This window comes from Dermochelys coriacea, chromosome 1, assembly GCF_009764565.3.
Source record: "Dermochelys coriacea isolate rDerCor1 chromosome 1, rDerCor1.pri.v4, whole genome shotgun sequence".
In the NCBI taxonomy this organism is placed as follows: Eukaryota; Metazoa; Chordata; order Testudines; family Dermochelyidae; genus Dermochelys; species Dermochelys coriacea.
The window spans coordinates 216022742-216036796 of NC_050068.2; the positions used below are offsets into that span (position 1 = coordinate 216022742).

General features: G+C 49.0%; 2 protein-coding genes across 2 annotated transcripts in view; one reads left to right on the forward strand and one right to left on the reverse strand.

Annotated features, from left to right (window-relative positions):
* Nucleotides 1-14055, reverse strand: part of LOC119860485 (scavenger receptor cysteine-rich type 1 protein M130-like) — a 1081813-nt gene that overhangs the window by 361347 nt on the left and 706411 nt on the right. The window lies entirely within an intron of this gene.
* LOC122460058 (antigen WC1.1-like) overlaps nt 3323-14055 on the forward strand; it is a 40548-nt gene continuing 29815 nt past the window's right edge. The window contains exons 1-3 of the mRNA XM_043513929.1: nt 3323-3475; nt 4689-4825; nt 10518-10832. Of these exons, the coding sequence (XP_043369864.1) occupies nt 4762-4825; nt 10518-10832 (379 nt within the window). The 5' untranslated portion in view covers nt 3323-3475; nt 4689-4761. The remainder of the gene's footprint in view (nt 3476-4688; nt 4826-10517; nt 10833-14055) is intronic.

The following is a 14055-nucleotide window of genomic DNA, read 5'->3' on the forward strand; positions in this document are numbered from 1 at the left end:
TTTGTGAATATATGATTTTAATGACTTTGAGTTGCTAGAAAGAGTGAGCCATAGCGTTCAACTAACTGCTGGGTTATATTTAAACTGTCCAATAACGTTCTACAAACTTCTGGGGTCATACTTAAACTATCCAAGAGCATCTGCGAATTTCTGAGGTTTTATTTCATTTCATTTTAAACAGAGGTCACCATCCTCACCCACCCACCTCCCTTACTGTGTGTGTACACCTGTCAAATTTAATTACTGATAACTATTTTGATCAACCCTGATGGCAACAAGGGTGGGTAATCTCAGTCACCCTGGCTATGCCGTGGGAGGTTGGTTAAAACCATTCAGTTCAATACGGTGGGTCAGCTCTATTGTACTTAAACACATGTCTGAACCATCCCTGGTTTTTTTTAAATTGTAAATATTACCCCAAATTGAGCCAGCTAGTAAGCTTAGGGAGGACTAATGACCCACCAGAGTTTAGCAGAAAGCAGCACGTTTATTATACTGATAGCTAAGCTCAGAAGAAGGGATGGGGGGTGGGGTGTCGCACTCACACTCGCATACTCATGCTCCCAGGATAGGCACGGCACTGGAGATGTCAGGATCCTTCAAGGTAAGTGTCCCACAGTGCAGTGATGGACGATGCGATGAAGGTAAGTCTTCCCGAGGCACGATGGAATGCCACACGGCGAACCACTGGCCAGGCGGTCTGGGTGAAGGGCGTTCATGGGAGATCCAAACTTGTGAGTGCACTCCTGAGCACATGGGCCCTTCCCCTTTTAAGGACCTCGTGGCCTGCGACTAGAAATGACTAGGCTATGTCTCGTTGGTCACACTCCACCCAAGCCAGTGTCCATTTAGTGTCTATGCAATGGATGTGTGAGTGCTGCCTAATTAGAGTCCCAGACACCTTGTCTACCTGGAAGCTCTTCTGATCCTCCAGCTGTTCAACCAGCCCATTCATCCCTTCCAGCCCTTCCAGGAGGGACTGGGAGGGGGAAAGCCACTTCACAGGTACTCAGAGAGGGAGAGGAGACAAAGGGGTGGGGGGGAGTGTAACAGACCTTTTGAGCATACAGGTTATACATAGCATAGTCATACAGAGCATATAGATCACTGCTGCTCCTACAACAGTAAACACATTTTTAGGGTCTCCCTCCCACACACAAGATTCAACAACATACATTTCAGCTTTTTGCTGTAAATGGGTCTCTTTACAGAAAGACACGAGCTAGGATCTCACAAACTATTTTATTTTATTTAAAAGACACACAGCTCCTTGAAAACAAACCAAGATGCTCCATTAAAACTATTGCTCACTCAAGGGCCACAGAGACCCTCTAACAGAAACACACATAGCCACAAAGCCCTTTTCAATAGATTTTTTTAAAATTTACAGCTACCAAGTTTTATATTGCATGTTTGTCCTCTCACCATTCTCTAACTTAATCCTTTTAGATTTCTTAAGCAGGGTTCTATAACTTTTTGTGCGGACCAGATGGTCAATATAATGCTATAAGCAGACATCTTCCGGTTTGGTCATTTTCTTTAAAACACTTCAGGGTCTCCACTGAATTGCACGGCATTTATCAAGGTCACCCCTTGCACTAAATATTCTTGAGTTAAGCACAGACATTGCATAGCATCACCTATGGCAATAACAGTGTTTAAGAAGCTTTCCAAACACAGCTCAGCACACAAGCCCCAGAGCTTGCAGTTTATATCCATTGAAGTCCAGGCTACACAGTCATGGTGCCGCTGGCCTGGCATGTTTATGACACAGCTCTCACAATCTTTGAAAATCTTTCCCTAAGACAGTGATTAAGGTCAGCAATAACTGCAATGCATACAAGAAAAGTATGACTTTTTTATGCTCACGATGTGACACTGACTCAGTTAGTTCCATGCCAAGCTTCCTCTTAAACTCCTCATAGCCGTCATCCTCAGAGTCCTCTTCAACAATTTGTATTGGTGTTGAACAAAAACAAGGTGCACCTGGTTCATCTTCATTGTTTGATGCAACACTGTCCACGGCCTCCAGGTCCTCTAGAAAGGCAGCGTCGAGCTGTCGAGAGACTTTCAGAAAAGAAACAAGTGCAAGTTCCCACTGCTTGTTTTTCGATTTACACAACACCAGTTCCTAACCCTATTACACACATATACACACACAAATCCTCTAATGCAACTTCTAAATTGTTCATTTACGCGAACAACGTCATTCTGTTCACCTTGTCTGCCGGTGACTCCCCCGAGCTGCATTCGCCTTCCTCCTCCAGGGGGGTGGACGACGAGAGGTCAGCACACTTATCAGGGTGTCTCATGAGCACCTGGGTTTCGGGGTCAGGTACTGGCATATCCATCAATAGTTGGGCCAAAGGGATCCCCTGGGCTGCTCCCTCCTCCTCCTAGGAACTGTCGCTGATGTAGCACTTTCTTTGCGGATGGCTGAAGGCCCCTGGTGCTAAAACAAGTCCAACGTTTTCATGGGGATGGTGAAGGAGTCCATGTTTCCTCTCGGCATTTGCATGATTTCTACATTCTTAGTTAGAGATGGCCTCTTCTGCCCTGTTCTGGGACTTATAGGGTGGTGGTGCTGCACTCTGATTGGCAGAGGGTGGTGGGAGGAGTTCTTAGAGAGGTCACATGACCCTCTGCTGGGCAGTTCATTCTGCCCCAGAACCTGCCCTATTTTGATCAAATCTGTTCTTGTGGTGGTCCTCTGTGGACAAAACCCATCCCAATTGGTAGAGGGTGCTGGGGAGAGTTCTTAGAGGGGTCACACAAACCACTTCACCCTGCCCCAGAACTCCCACAATAGGTCAAATATCCTCTCGGGGGTGGTCCCCAGCAGCTGAAACCCATCCTGATTGGTAGAGGGGGGTGGGAGGAGTTGTTAGAGGGGGTCACATGAGCCACTTCTGGATTGGTCAACCCACCCTGTAACTCCCCCCGATTGCTCAAATCACCTCTTGGGGCAGTCCTATCAGGGCAAAACCCATCCTGATGCGTAGAGGGCAGTGATAGGAGTTCTTAGAGCGGTCACATGACAGGCTTGGCTTCTGGTCATGTGTCCAGATTGACCCCGGAAGTAATACCTCTTGGGCGGGACTTTTGGTGACAGGTGGGTGGGACTTGAGGGTAAAATGGAGGGGTTCACGTTTGATTGATGGTAGGTCCCTTATACTACTTTGGTGCCATTTCCTTTTTGACATTACTGTTTGTTTAAGTAGTGGGAGGGCAGAGTGAGGGGGAATGGCAGGATTGGGGCGCAGAGTTTGTTAAAAATAAGGAGACAGAAGGAAGGGGAAGAGACACAGCAACACCCCCCCCGCCAAGCTAGTCACTCACTGTCAAGTGTTTTTCCGGAATCACAACAGAGCAGAGTCTCAAGGAGGGATTCAAAGGAGGATCAGGTGTTGGTTGCACAGATTTTGTCAGGGAGTTTTCTCCATACAGATAGGGCAGCATGGGAGAAAATTCAATGGTAAAAAGTTAAAGACGTTTCCCTTAATCCAAGTATTTGTAACAGTTCTCTTGAGGAAGCTCAGGAGGTAGGTGTGGTGCCAGCCAGTCATTATCCTGTGCTATTCCCTTGCCTTGTGCCTGTTCCTTGAATTGTCTGTGTCCCATGAATCAAGTAAACTTGTTTCCAAGGAGCCCTCCTCCTCCTGCTGATAGCACTGATGGGCATGGAGTGTGCAGGACCTCCTGCTACTGCAAGACAGGGTCCTGGCCTACTCAGGAAGCCCTATGCTCTGCCTCTACCACGAAGAATCATGGTCTCGACAGGAAACCCCAAGGCTGGGGTGAAAGTAACATTAAGCACCGACCGGTACAAGGGCCTGACTCTGGGCCCCTGGAAAGGGCGGGGCCTTGGGCAGAAGGGGTGGCTGGGGGTCAGCCTCCCCCAGCCAGCCCATCCGCGATCCCTGGCCTGTGCTGCCTGGGGCTCCAGCGGTGATTTAAATTTTAAATCGTTGGCCCCGGGGCAGCTGCCCCTTTTGTGTCCCCCATTGGAAGCCGGGGGGGGGGAAGGGAAATGATGTTAAGGCGCTGCCATGGCAGTGCTCTAACGTCATCTGCATACAGGCCAGTACCAGCAGGCACTTTTCACTGGTATGTTGTAGCGGCCCACTTTCACCCCTGACCCAAGGTCAACTAGTAGAAGAACTGTCAATATTTCAGATGCTGCTAAGTAATTCTTCTTCTATAAAGCTGATCTGAGTGACACAACCTGGTTCTAGTGAGTTGTCCTTGTCTGTAATTGGGCATGTCCTATGCTGGGAATTGGTCTTGTAATGATCACCTTTGGCACAAGGGATTTCTTTCCTAGTTTATAAAATAACCTGCCTTTAATGTCTACCAGTTCATGTTCAATATGATATAGACTCTATCAGGGCGAGAAACAGCACAGATACAGTTTGTGCAGAACTTTTCCTTCCGGCTCCAGAGTATGGGGGTTACCCAATGATCTGAGGCTGTGGTAAACCTGACATCAGGAGGGGGCTCATCACTCATATATGGTGATGTTTGTTGCTTTCAAGTTTTATTGGATGTTTTAGCTTCATACATTCACAGATAAAACCACTGATAATAACTAAAAAGGCAGATGGTTTTGCTATTGGTTCCTTCCCGCAGCTGATGCCAGTCTCTGAATCTATATATTTCCCTGCCACTGCTTTGTTGTCACTTGTCAGACACAGAGGAGTCCTGGCAGGTGTTTAGGGGCAGCCAGTGCAGTGAGTGGGGGAACAGCAAGTTAGGCTGGCAATGAAGGGACATCTCTCCACTCTGGTGCTGTGGCTTCTTCTCCTCACAATTCAGGACATTGCAGGTAAGTCTCCTCAGTGTTTCACCAGGGGAGCTGGGTTAACTGGAACTAGGGTGAAAAAAAAAGGAGGACTTGTGGCACTTTAGAGACTAACAAATTTATTTGAGCATAAGCTTTTGTGAGCTACAGCTCACTTCATCGGATGCATTTTTTTTTCCACCGAATGCATCCGATGAAGTGAGCTGTAGCTCACGAAAGCTTATGCTCAAATAAATTTGTTAGTCTTTAAGGTGCCACAAGTACTCCTTTTCTTTTTGCGAATACAGACTAACATGGCTGCTACTCTGAAACCTGGAACTAGGGTGGTAAATTTTAGAGTCAGCTTTTTACCATCGGTACCTGGCTTGGAAGTTGTGACTTTTCCTTTCGGGATTAGACCTTGCCACTGTTATCAAGGCGTTTGTAACCTTGAGATTGGACTCTTCAAATGACCCTAATGTGGGGCTGTACCTTAGAACCATTCAGAGAACGAAGCTGGTGCAAATAGCAGAGACTCACTGATCAGCACATCTTGCTGGGAGCATGTTACAGCTGTGCTGGAGGGTCTGTACTAGCTGCCTATCTCTGGATGGAGCTTAAGGTGTTGGTGATGATTCATAAAACCCTGAATGGTCTGGGACCAGCCTCCCTGTGAGATCACCTCTCTCCCCGTGACATACTGCCACAGCTCTGGTTAGCAGGGGCACCTGAGCTGGTTCCCCCTTTTTATAAAGGAGAGGGGTGGCAGGCAGGGTGCTGTCTGTGAGGCCTCCAGGACTCTGAAACTTGTTGTCCCCTTTGAGCCAAAATAGCGCAAATCTGGTGACCTTCTCGGCACAGTGCAACAGACACTTGTTTGGGGGTGCGGGTGGGAAGGACCCAGGCTGTCCTTAGGCGTCACATAATGAGAAAAGGGTGGGAAGGAGTTTCTGTGGGTGTCTGTCTGGCTGAGTTCCTGTTGAAATGGTCACTTCATGGTGCAGAATTTGAGTGCTATCCATGCCATCCGGATGCCTAGAGCCTTGGCTGGGCATCGCTTTAGTAATTTTGATCCCAATAAATACATCAATAATTTGGGATCCAACAGAAATATCTGTTTGGTCCAGAATCCAACAGCTCCAAGGGCCAAGTCCTGGCTCCTCACTGCCCCATTCACTCACTGAAGCAAGTAGAAGTTTTGCAATTTTGAAGTGAGCAGGATTTATCCAAATAAACCCAGAGCTGATTCCTCCCAGAGAAGGGGGGTGTGCATGTGTTGGGGTGCAGTGTGCAATGCCCTGTTTCCATGGGGGTATCGGAAGCTCTGCCAGCAGGAAGATTTATCCTGCAGGAGACATGACTCCCTCCCTCCCTCCCCCAGGGTTTCTGCTGGAGCAGAGAAGCTTTGAATCCTAGTTGGAGCCTAGAGAAGCCCAACCAGCACAAGCTGCATGGCAGAGGTGCTGCATCAGGGCCTCTCACGGCCACATTGGTTTCATTCCCTCAAGGCCGCCCCTGCCCAGTTTCAGGGCTGCTCTCATTCCTCCAGCACAGAGGGGCTGCAGGCTCCTTGCCATGCAGTGCCCCAGCTCCAGGAAGACTTAACTGCAATGCGGGAGGAGGGAGCAGATCATGAGGTACATCAGCATGTGCTGGTGCATCTTAGGGAGTGAATCTGGTCCAAAGACTCCAAAACTGATTAGTAATAGGATTAAAATCGAATGTGGGACCCAGATATGATTCATATACAGTGATTGGAACCTGTTGGGCTGGGGTTAGCAGCACGAGAATGATCCATGTGTCTGGCAGGGCAGTGAGCTGCTCAGCAGTAGCTGGTTCATGGGAACCCGACGTGCTGCTGCGCCAGCCTGAGAAACTGACCCTGACCTTGATAATCAGCAAGGTCAGTCTAAATTATTGTCTTAGAGAAAAACCTGCCCTGATGTATATTTCACAGACCGCTCAGTAACTGTGCGGTGAGTATGGAGCTGGTACCCAGAAAATCCTGACAAAACCAACCATCTAGCAGGTTACTTGGAGTTTATATTTCAGATTCCCAAGAAGTTTATATATAATGTGCTGGGATTAGAGCCCATGACACAATTGTGCATGACTGGAAAGCATGGAATTCTGTGGTGACTTCTGCTGATCAGACTGACATTGCAAGGGATGGACAATTATTACCATGCAAGGGATAAATTACTGCACGATTGTGGGATGGTGTCATATAGTGATGCCAAGCACATGTTCAGCTCAGTGTATTTTTGTTGGATTTATGAGCAAATGTGCATCATCCCCTGATTATTTCTTATTTTCTCTGGGAAATTTGACTGCGTCACTTGATGCAGACACAGTGACATGGGGAGCATAAATACTCTCCAGCTATTTGTGGGATAACTTCAAATAGTGATGCCAAGCACATGCTCAGCTCTATGCATTTTTGTTGGATTGCTGAGGAAATGTGCATCATCTCTTTCATATTTTTTTATTTTCTATTGGAAATCTGAGTTTGCTTCACATGACACAGACACAGTGATGTGGGGGAGTTTACAATATAGGGGATATCACCATGTAGCTACTCTTCCATTTCCCTCAGTGCCCCAATTCTCCTCCTTGAGCTCTAAGTAGAGGCCAGGTCAATCTTTGCCAGAAGATCGTGTTTCACAATTATTGACCCCTTTACATTGTGCGGGAAAACAAATTCGTAAAATTCAGTGGGATTCAAGCCAACAAATGAGAATATAACAGGGATGGGTCAAAGCTGCAGGTTTCATTCCCAGATCCAGATCTCAACTTCCCCAACATTCACAATGCTGGGTGGGGTCATTATTCCAAGTTGGGTCACAGAAGTGGAGCCAGCATATGATAGGTGAAGGATGTAAATGTGATTGTTATCCTGAAAGGTGCTGATGGCTGCCATTGAGGAGTCTTTGATCCTAAGGTAATCACAGACCACATGAAAGCCAGGGCAGGGCAAGAACTCTATTTTAGGCTCAACAGACGGAGCAATCAAGATCCTTTATGTAGTAAAAAGAGATGCAGACAGTGGGGGCTAGTGCCAAAGCCCCTGGGCACATGGGCAGGGCAGAGTTAAGCCAGGGGTTTTCATTGTTGCCAATGCAGGGGCTAGGATACTGGCGTCAGACTGTGTCTGTTGTGGGGAGAAGCCAGGAGAAGCCGTTGTGACCGGGATCTTGAAAGCAGTAAAGAAACAAAGCCAGTTGGAGCTCACTGGAGGGGCAGGCTGTGGGATTTCTGAGCAAGCAAACTGCCAGCTGTTCTTAGTTTCTACTGGATGCAGGGCAACAGAACTGTATGTGCACTTAGCTAGAGCAGTGTTACAGCCTTGGGTCCTGGCATGAGTGAACATCACTGAGTTAACTTCATTGAAAAAAAGCCCCTTTTTTCTTAGTGCAGACCAGGCTCCATGGGTTGCCAGTGGGACTGCACTGAAGTGAGCTGTACCTGAATAAATGCCCCTGTGGATTGCAGCAAAGTGAATGTTTCGTATTTCCTTGGCATTAAAGGAGCAGGATGGTCTGGCCATGTACTGGTGTGAACTGCACTGTTCTCTGAGCTCCATGGAGGCTCCATAAACACGGTGTCCCTGGCTCAGCCATCCACTGCTGCAGCCAGCCTGCTCCAGGGCTCACAGTGGAACTCTGTATTTAGCCGTAACGCATGGGCATTGTAACGATGCCTGTACTTGCTCCCAGTCTCAGGGACAATCCTAGGTCTTCACACCCTGTCCCGGGGGCCAGTTCTCCCAGCCAATATCCCAGGATGAGTGGCAGGCAGTGGCCCCTCCTCACATTCCCTGTTAACTGCCTCCCTCCCAGCCACCAGCTTTGCCTCTCCACAACCCCCAGAGTTACAAACATTTCTAGAGACAACTTGGGGCAGGGGTGGAGCTCAGAGCAACTGGGAGAAAAGCCAATGTCAGGGAGTGGGGGCAGAGTCTGCTCCTCATGTGGGAAAGGAGCAGCCTGTACATGCAGGGCGGAGAGGCCAGGTAGAAAGGGGAGAAGAGAAGGGGGAAGAGCCCAGGGGAGGCAGGTGGGAATAGATCAGTGGAAGAGAGAAATGTGTGGGGAGGTGAGGAGAGGAAACTCCTGTGGGGAGCACAAGGCTGTAATGAGCTGTAATGCCAAGCTCCACAGAACAAAAATTATGAGGTTATAAAAGCCATCCGGTCATGTTCCTCAGTCTGTCTTTGGACTGTCGAACCCCCGTCTATTCCTCTGCCAGCGCGGGGGTGAGAACTGCAGACTGAAAAGTCACCGTTTAATGCACCCAAACTGCACGACTCCCCCCGGCTGCTCAGCTGGAGACTGCGCTTACCCTCCCCCCCCGAGACGGGAACTGCCCTCCATTGCCCAGCACGGCCTTCGCTCTGCCTCCTGGTTCAGTTCCTCTGACAGATGAAGGGCTGGCTGGGAAATAGCTTGACAGCCACTGAGCTAATTCATGCAGCGTAGTTCACACTCAGACAGAACTTCTGTTACTGTTCAGGGGCGAGTTACAGATATTGGAGACCTTCACACTCACATCAACCATTCACATCAGCTATAATGTCACCGTAACAGGACAGGGTTGATTTAGCCATTTGCAAACAGCAACACTTCCCAGGCTTCCCCCACCCCACCCCATCCCACCCCCGCAACTTCTCTGCCTGAGGTGGGAAAGCACTGTCCCCAATCTCGAGCCCCCTCCCCTTCTCTCCTTTGCTCCTGCCCCTCCCACTCCTGTCCCCACCCCCTGCCTAATACAGACTCCATTCCCCTCCCCAATACTCCCTCCTGTCCCTCAGCTCCAGAACCCCTCCCCTACCTCCTTCTACCAGCATCACACTCCCCACGCTCCATCCCGATTCCCCCATCCTCCCCAATTCTCCCTCATCTCCCCCTGCTCCAGGCTACCTCCCCTCCCTCCCATCCTCTGCTCCACACCCCTCCCCTCCTCACCCTCTTGCTGCCCTGCTTCAGAGTCCCTCCCTCCCCTCCTACACATGATCACCCTTCCCCACCTCTACCTCCTTCTTCCCCACTTTTTAGAACCCCCTCTTCTCCCCATGCCTCCTTCTGCCCCCTCTCTGCTCTCTCCCACTCTCCCTCTCTCCCTCCTGCCTGATTCCTCACCCCCTCTTCACTTCTCATTCCTGTCCCCCATTCCAGTGCCCTCCTCTCTCCACCTCTCCATGCAGCTCTGCTTCTCTAAACCCCCTTCTCCTCCCTCCTGCTCAATAACCACTCCAGCCCTATGCTCCCTGCTTCCCCATCCAGACCACCCTGTGCTCCATCTCCACTGCTCCCTCCTGCCCCAATTTCAGATCCCTCTCCCCTCCCCTCCCCTCCCTTCTGACTTTCTCTCCTGCCTCCCTGTTACCCCACTGCAGACCATCTCCCTCGCTTCAGCCCCAGTGACAGTGACAGGAGATGGTGTGATTTGGAATAAGGGAAACTCCATGAGTTGGCGCCTTCCATCGTGTTCTCACAAGACAGGTAAAAACTCCCCAAACCACCAGAGTGGGAATAAAATGGTGAGAGCTGCAGCAGTGACAGCCCTGAGTGCAAGGCCCTGAGACATGAGAAGGTGTCGCCATGAGGCAGCTCTGGGCATGTCCCATTCTCCTGGTTCTGGGCGCGGATCCCTTGCTGTTGAGCGTGGACTCTGCTGTGATAATGCTGGTGTGGGGGCTCCCTGCTGCTCTGACCCTGCTCTGTGTCTCTCTTTGAAGGCGCTGAGGAGCTGAGGCTGGCGGATGGAGGCAGCCCCTGTGCTGGGAGAGTGGAGGTTAAACACCAGGATCTGTGGGGGACGGTGTGCAGTGATTTCTGGGACATGGCAGATGCTGGGGTTATCTGTAAGCAGTTGGGATGTGGATCTGCTGTCAGTGCCCATCATAAAGCTCATTTTGGAGCAGGAGCTGGACCAATTTGGCTTGATGACGTTGCCTGTGCTGGTACCGAGTCTGCTCTTTGGCACTGCAGGAATGAGGGATGGGGTAAGAATGACTGCGGGCATGGAGAAGATGCTGGAGTGATCTGTTCAGGTAAGAATCAGCCACCTCTGTCCTGAAATGCAAATCCCCTGAGACAAAAGGGCTTGAACCCATAGGGCATCGTGTGCCTGTTACCCTAACGAGAAATGAACAAAAAGCAGAGCAAGTCCTGTAATTATTGTTATTACTGAGTTGTAATTATTACTGTTCATGTCACTGGGCACTGAGGAGCCCCATGTGTGACTGTGAAGCATTTTCATTATCTCATTTCCAGTGCCACATCGTTCCTTTCCCTTTCCCTCTGAATGGGTCTAAAAATGCAGATAGGAGAGAAAATGGAAAAGGAAGATGTCACGTAGCTCCTAAGTCACTGAAGCACTTTTGAAAATGTTACACTCATGCTAAAATCCAGACCCAGACATCCAACCACAGAGGTACAGAGGCTGGGGCATGTATGTAGCCCCTTTGCCACCCTCATAGGGTGACCAAGGAATGGGCAGATTCTCCCAGCTTGGCCAGAATTAGATTTCGACAAAAGCACTCCCCCGTCTGCTCTGTTACTTCTCACATTTTGGACCAACCAGTAATAGAAAATTTCACAATCTCTGATACCCTGCAGATCTAGAGTAGAATACAGAGCTCAGCCAAAAATATACCTCAATCCTACACAGTACAGGAATATCATATTATGGAGGCATTTGTTGTAACTGAATAGTTAACATTACAGCTACAGACCCTTTATAAGTTTTATTTTTAAATTCTCTCTTCTTAACATTTAGTAGGAATAATATCTTCCCCTGAAATAGCACAAGGAAGACTAGACTATATTCCTATAGTTGCAAAAGTTTTAGCAGCTCCCCCTAGCAATGGGAGCTCAGGGCAGTGTTTAATCTCGACCCTTTCCTGGATTTTGAGTGTTTCAGTGACACACCTCAACATTGTCTTCACATGGTTAGCGGCGGGGTGGTGGTGGTGTTGTATGTGTAACCCTTATGCCAGGTGGAGCCAGCAGCAACCAGGGCTTGGTTCAACATCTAGGGGTTCCTTTTCAACAATATGACACAGAACCGGTTTGAGCCCCCACCCAGTAATCAGGAAAATTACACACCACCCCTGGGTGCCTTAGAGAGGCAATACTTCCCCACTCGCAAGCAAAGTCTGCATGTAGAAAAAAAACTTTTAATGAAAGGAGGGAAATCACCTGACATTAATTAGGGAAAATGCTGCAAGCAGGATTCATAAACATAAAACTGTGAGCAGGGTACCCACCTCAGAGTGCATGGGGCAGTGCCTTCCACCTCATGTTCTTGGGGTCTACAGCCAAAACTTCCTTTTCTGTGCCCCGCTCTGCTTCCTCATCACACCCCATTCACAGTGGTTGTCCTTGGTCAGTGAGGACCCAGAGTTCAGAGGTGCATCTGTGAAAGTTCACCTTCCACCAAGGGAAGAAGGTACCTTGCTTGCTCTGCCATCTGAGCACTTGTTCTGGCTGGTTATCTCACCAGCCACTGTTCCTCTCTGCTGGCCTCCTGGCCTCCCTGCCTTGACCTGTGCATATCAGTCTCTTGAGAGTCCACCCAGCTCCTAGTGATTGCCAGCTCTCAATAAAGCAGGCTGGGAAGAAAGACCTCCCCACCACAAGGGTTTTCAGCTCTAGTAAGCACTTAACATAGTAAAGGACTCCTAATACAACCTATTTAGCTCTATTTTTGAACAGAGGGGAAGAATATGTTAAACCAGACCAGGAATCCTTAGGAAAAATCCACATCTTCTGGCTAACACACCCCTCTTATATTTACAGATGTCTAGCATTCAAGTCCCTGACTTAACAAGTTCCTTTCAGCTGAGGGTGACCCTCTCATTTGGTTAAGGTTAACCAGGTTAAGCACAGTTCTGCTCCCCTTTACTCATACAGTAAAGACAACAACACTGATGACAACATTTCACTCCCTCCGGTATTCAGATTTAATAATTTTACTAAGATAATGTTGAAGTAAGGTGATTTTTAACCCAAGACTAGCCAAATTCATCACTTTGAGCAACACGGCTCTATCTGCTGATATCTAGGCAGAGGAGGTGTGTTCATGTAAATACAAAAAGAAAAGGAGTACTTGGGGCACCTTAGAGACTAACAATTGTTAGTCTCTAAGGTTGGGGCACCTTAGAGACTAACAATTGTTAGTCTCTAAGGTGCCCCAAGTACTCCTTTTCTTTTTGCGAATACAGACTAACACGGCTGCTACTCTGAAACCTGTCATGTAAATACAGTTTGCTCCCGAAGTCTTTCCTCCTTCCAGCAGCTGTCAGGGAAGAACTCATTCAGACCCTGCTTATACCTGCCATTTCCTAGTATTTTTAAACAATAAAAAGCTGGATTGGGCAGGAACTTTACAAAAATGAGCTTCATTGTCAGGACTTTGAAACTCTGTAGAAAACAGATTGACCGTCACCAATGTAAACCCCCTAACCTGTAAATAACAACTGCACAATGCCTTATGCTGCCCGCCTAGCAAGTGCCCAGCAGAGAGTTCCTCTCTATCAAACCTTGCGAAGGAAGGAGCGGCACACAAACAAAGGGGTATTAGAGCAAAAGTCCTATCTGTGCACCTTTCTGTAAAACTGCACCTGCATCTTAGTTGGAGCTGCACTTTTGCAGTGGAATAAAGTTCAGGTTTGTAATAAGACCCTTGAAGGGCCAGACTCCCAAGTGGTTCGTGCCCCTGATCTCTAGCTCTTTGTTTTGAAGGTCAATTTGCCTCAGTCTTTTGGGTAGGGAACCCCAGGTCCTCCCTCTCTACCAGATCCCAGCCCAGGGTCCTGCATGCATCAACCCCTGAATAGGGGAGGTCTCCCAGCAGGGAGTCTAAATCCCCTGCCCTGGGCTACTTCCTACCACTGTCCTTTTTGTTTGGAGCCTGGCTCCTCTAGTCCTATTTGCTGGGTGGCTTGCATCCCACAGCACCCTCTCGTGGATCTTGGGTGGCATCATACTGCAGTCTCAGGCTACTTCAGATGGGGAAGCTGTAAGTTTGGTGAGACTGAACCCCACAACATCTCTGGGCTTCAGGGACCCAGTTACTTCAGTTGCTGGAGGCTCCTAGGTCTCCTCCACAGTCCCCCTTGGCTGGGGAGACAGTGACTACTCCCTGGTGGCTGCCCCGGCTGGCAGGCTAGTGACCCTTCCCCTCAGGTAGGGAGGCAGATAGCTCAAGCCTCATCACCAGTCAGCCCTCAACTGAGCCAGGCTCTCTCCTTTTCTACCCCCTAGGCCTGG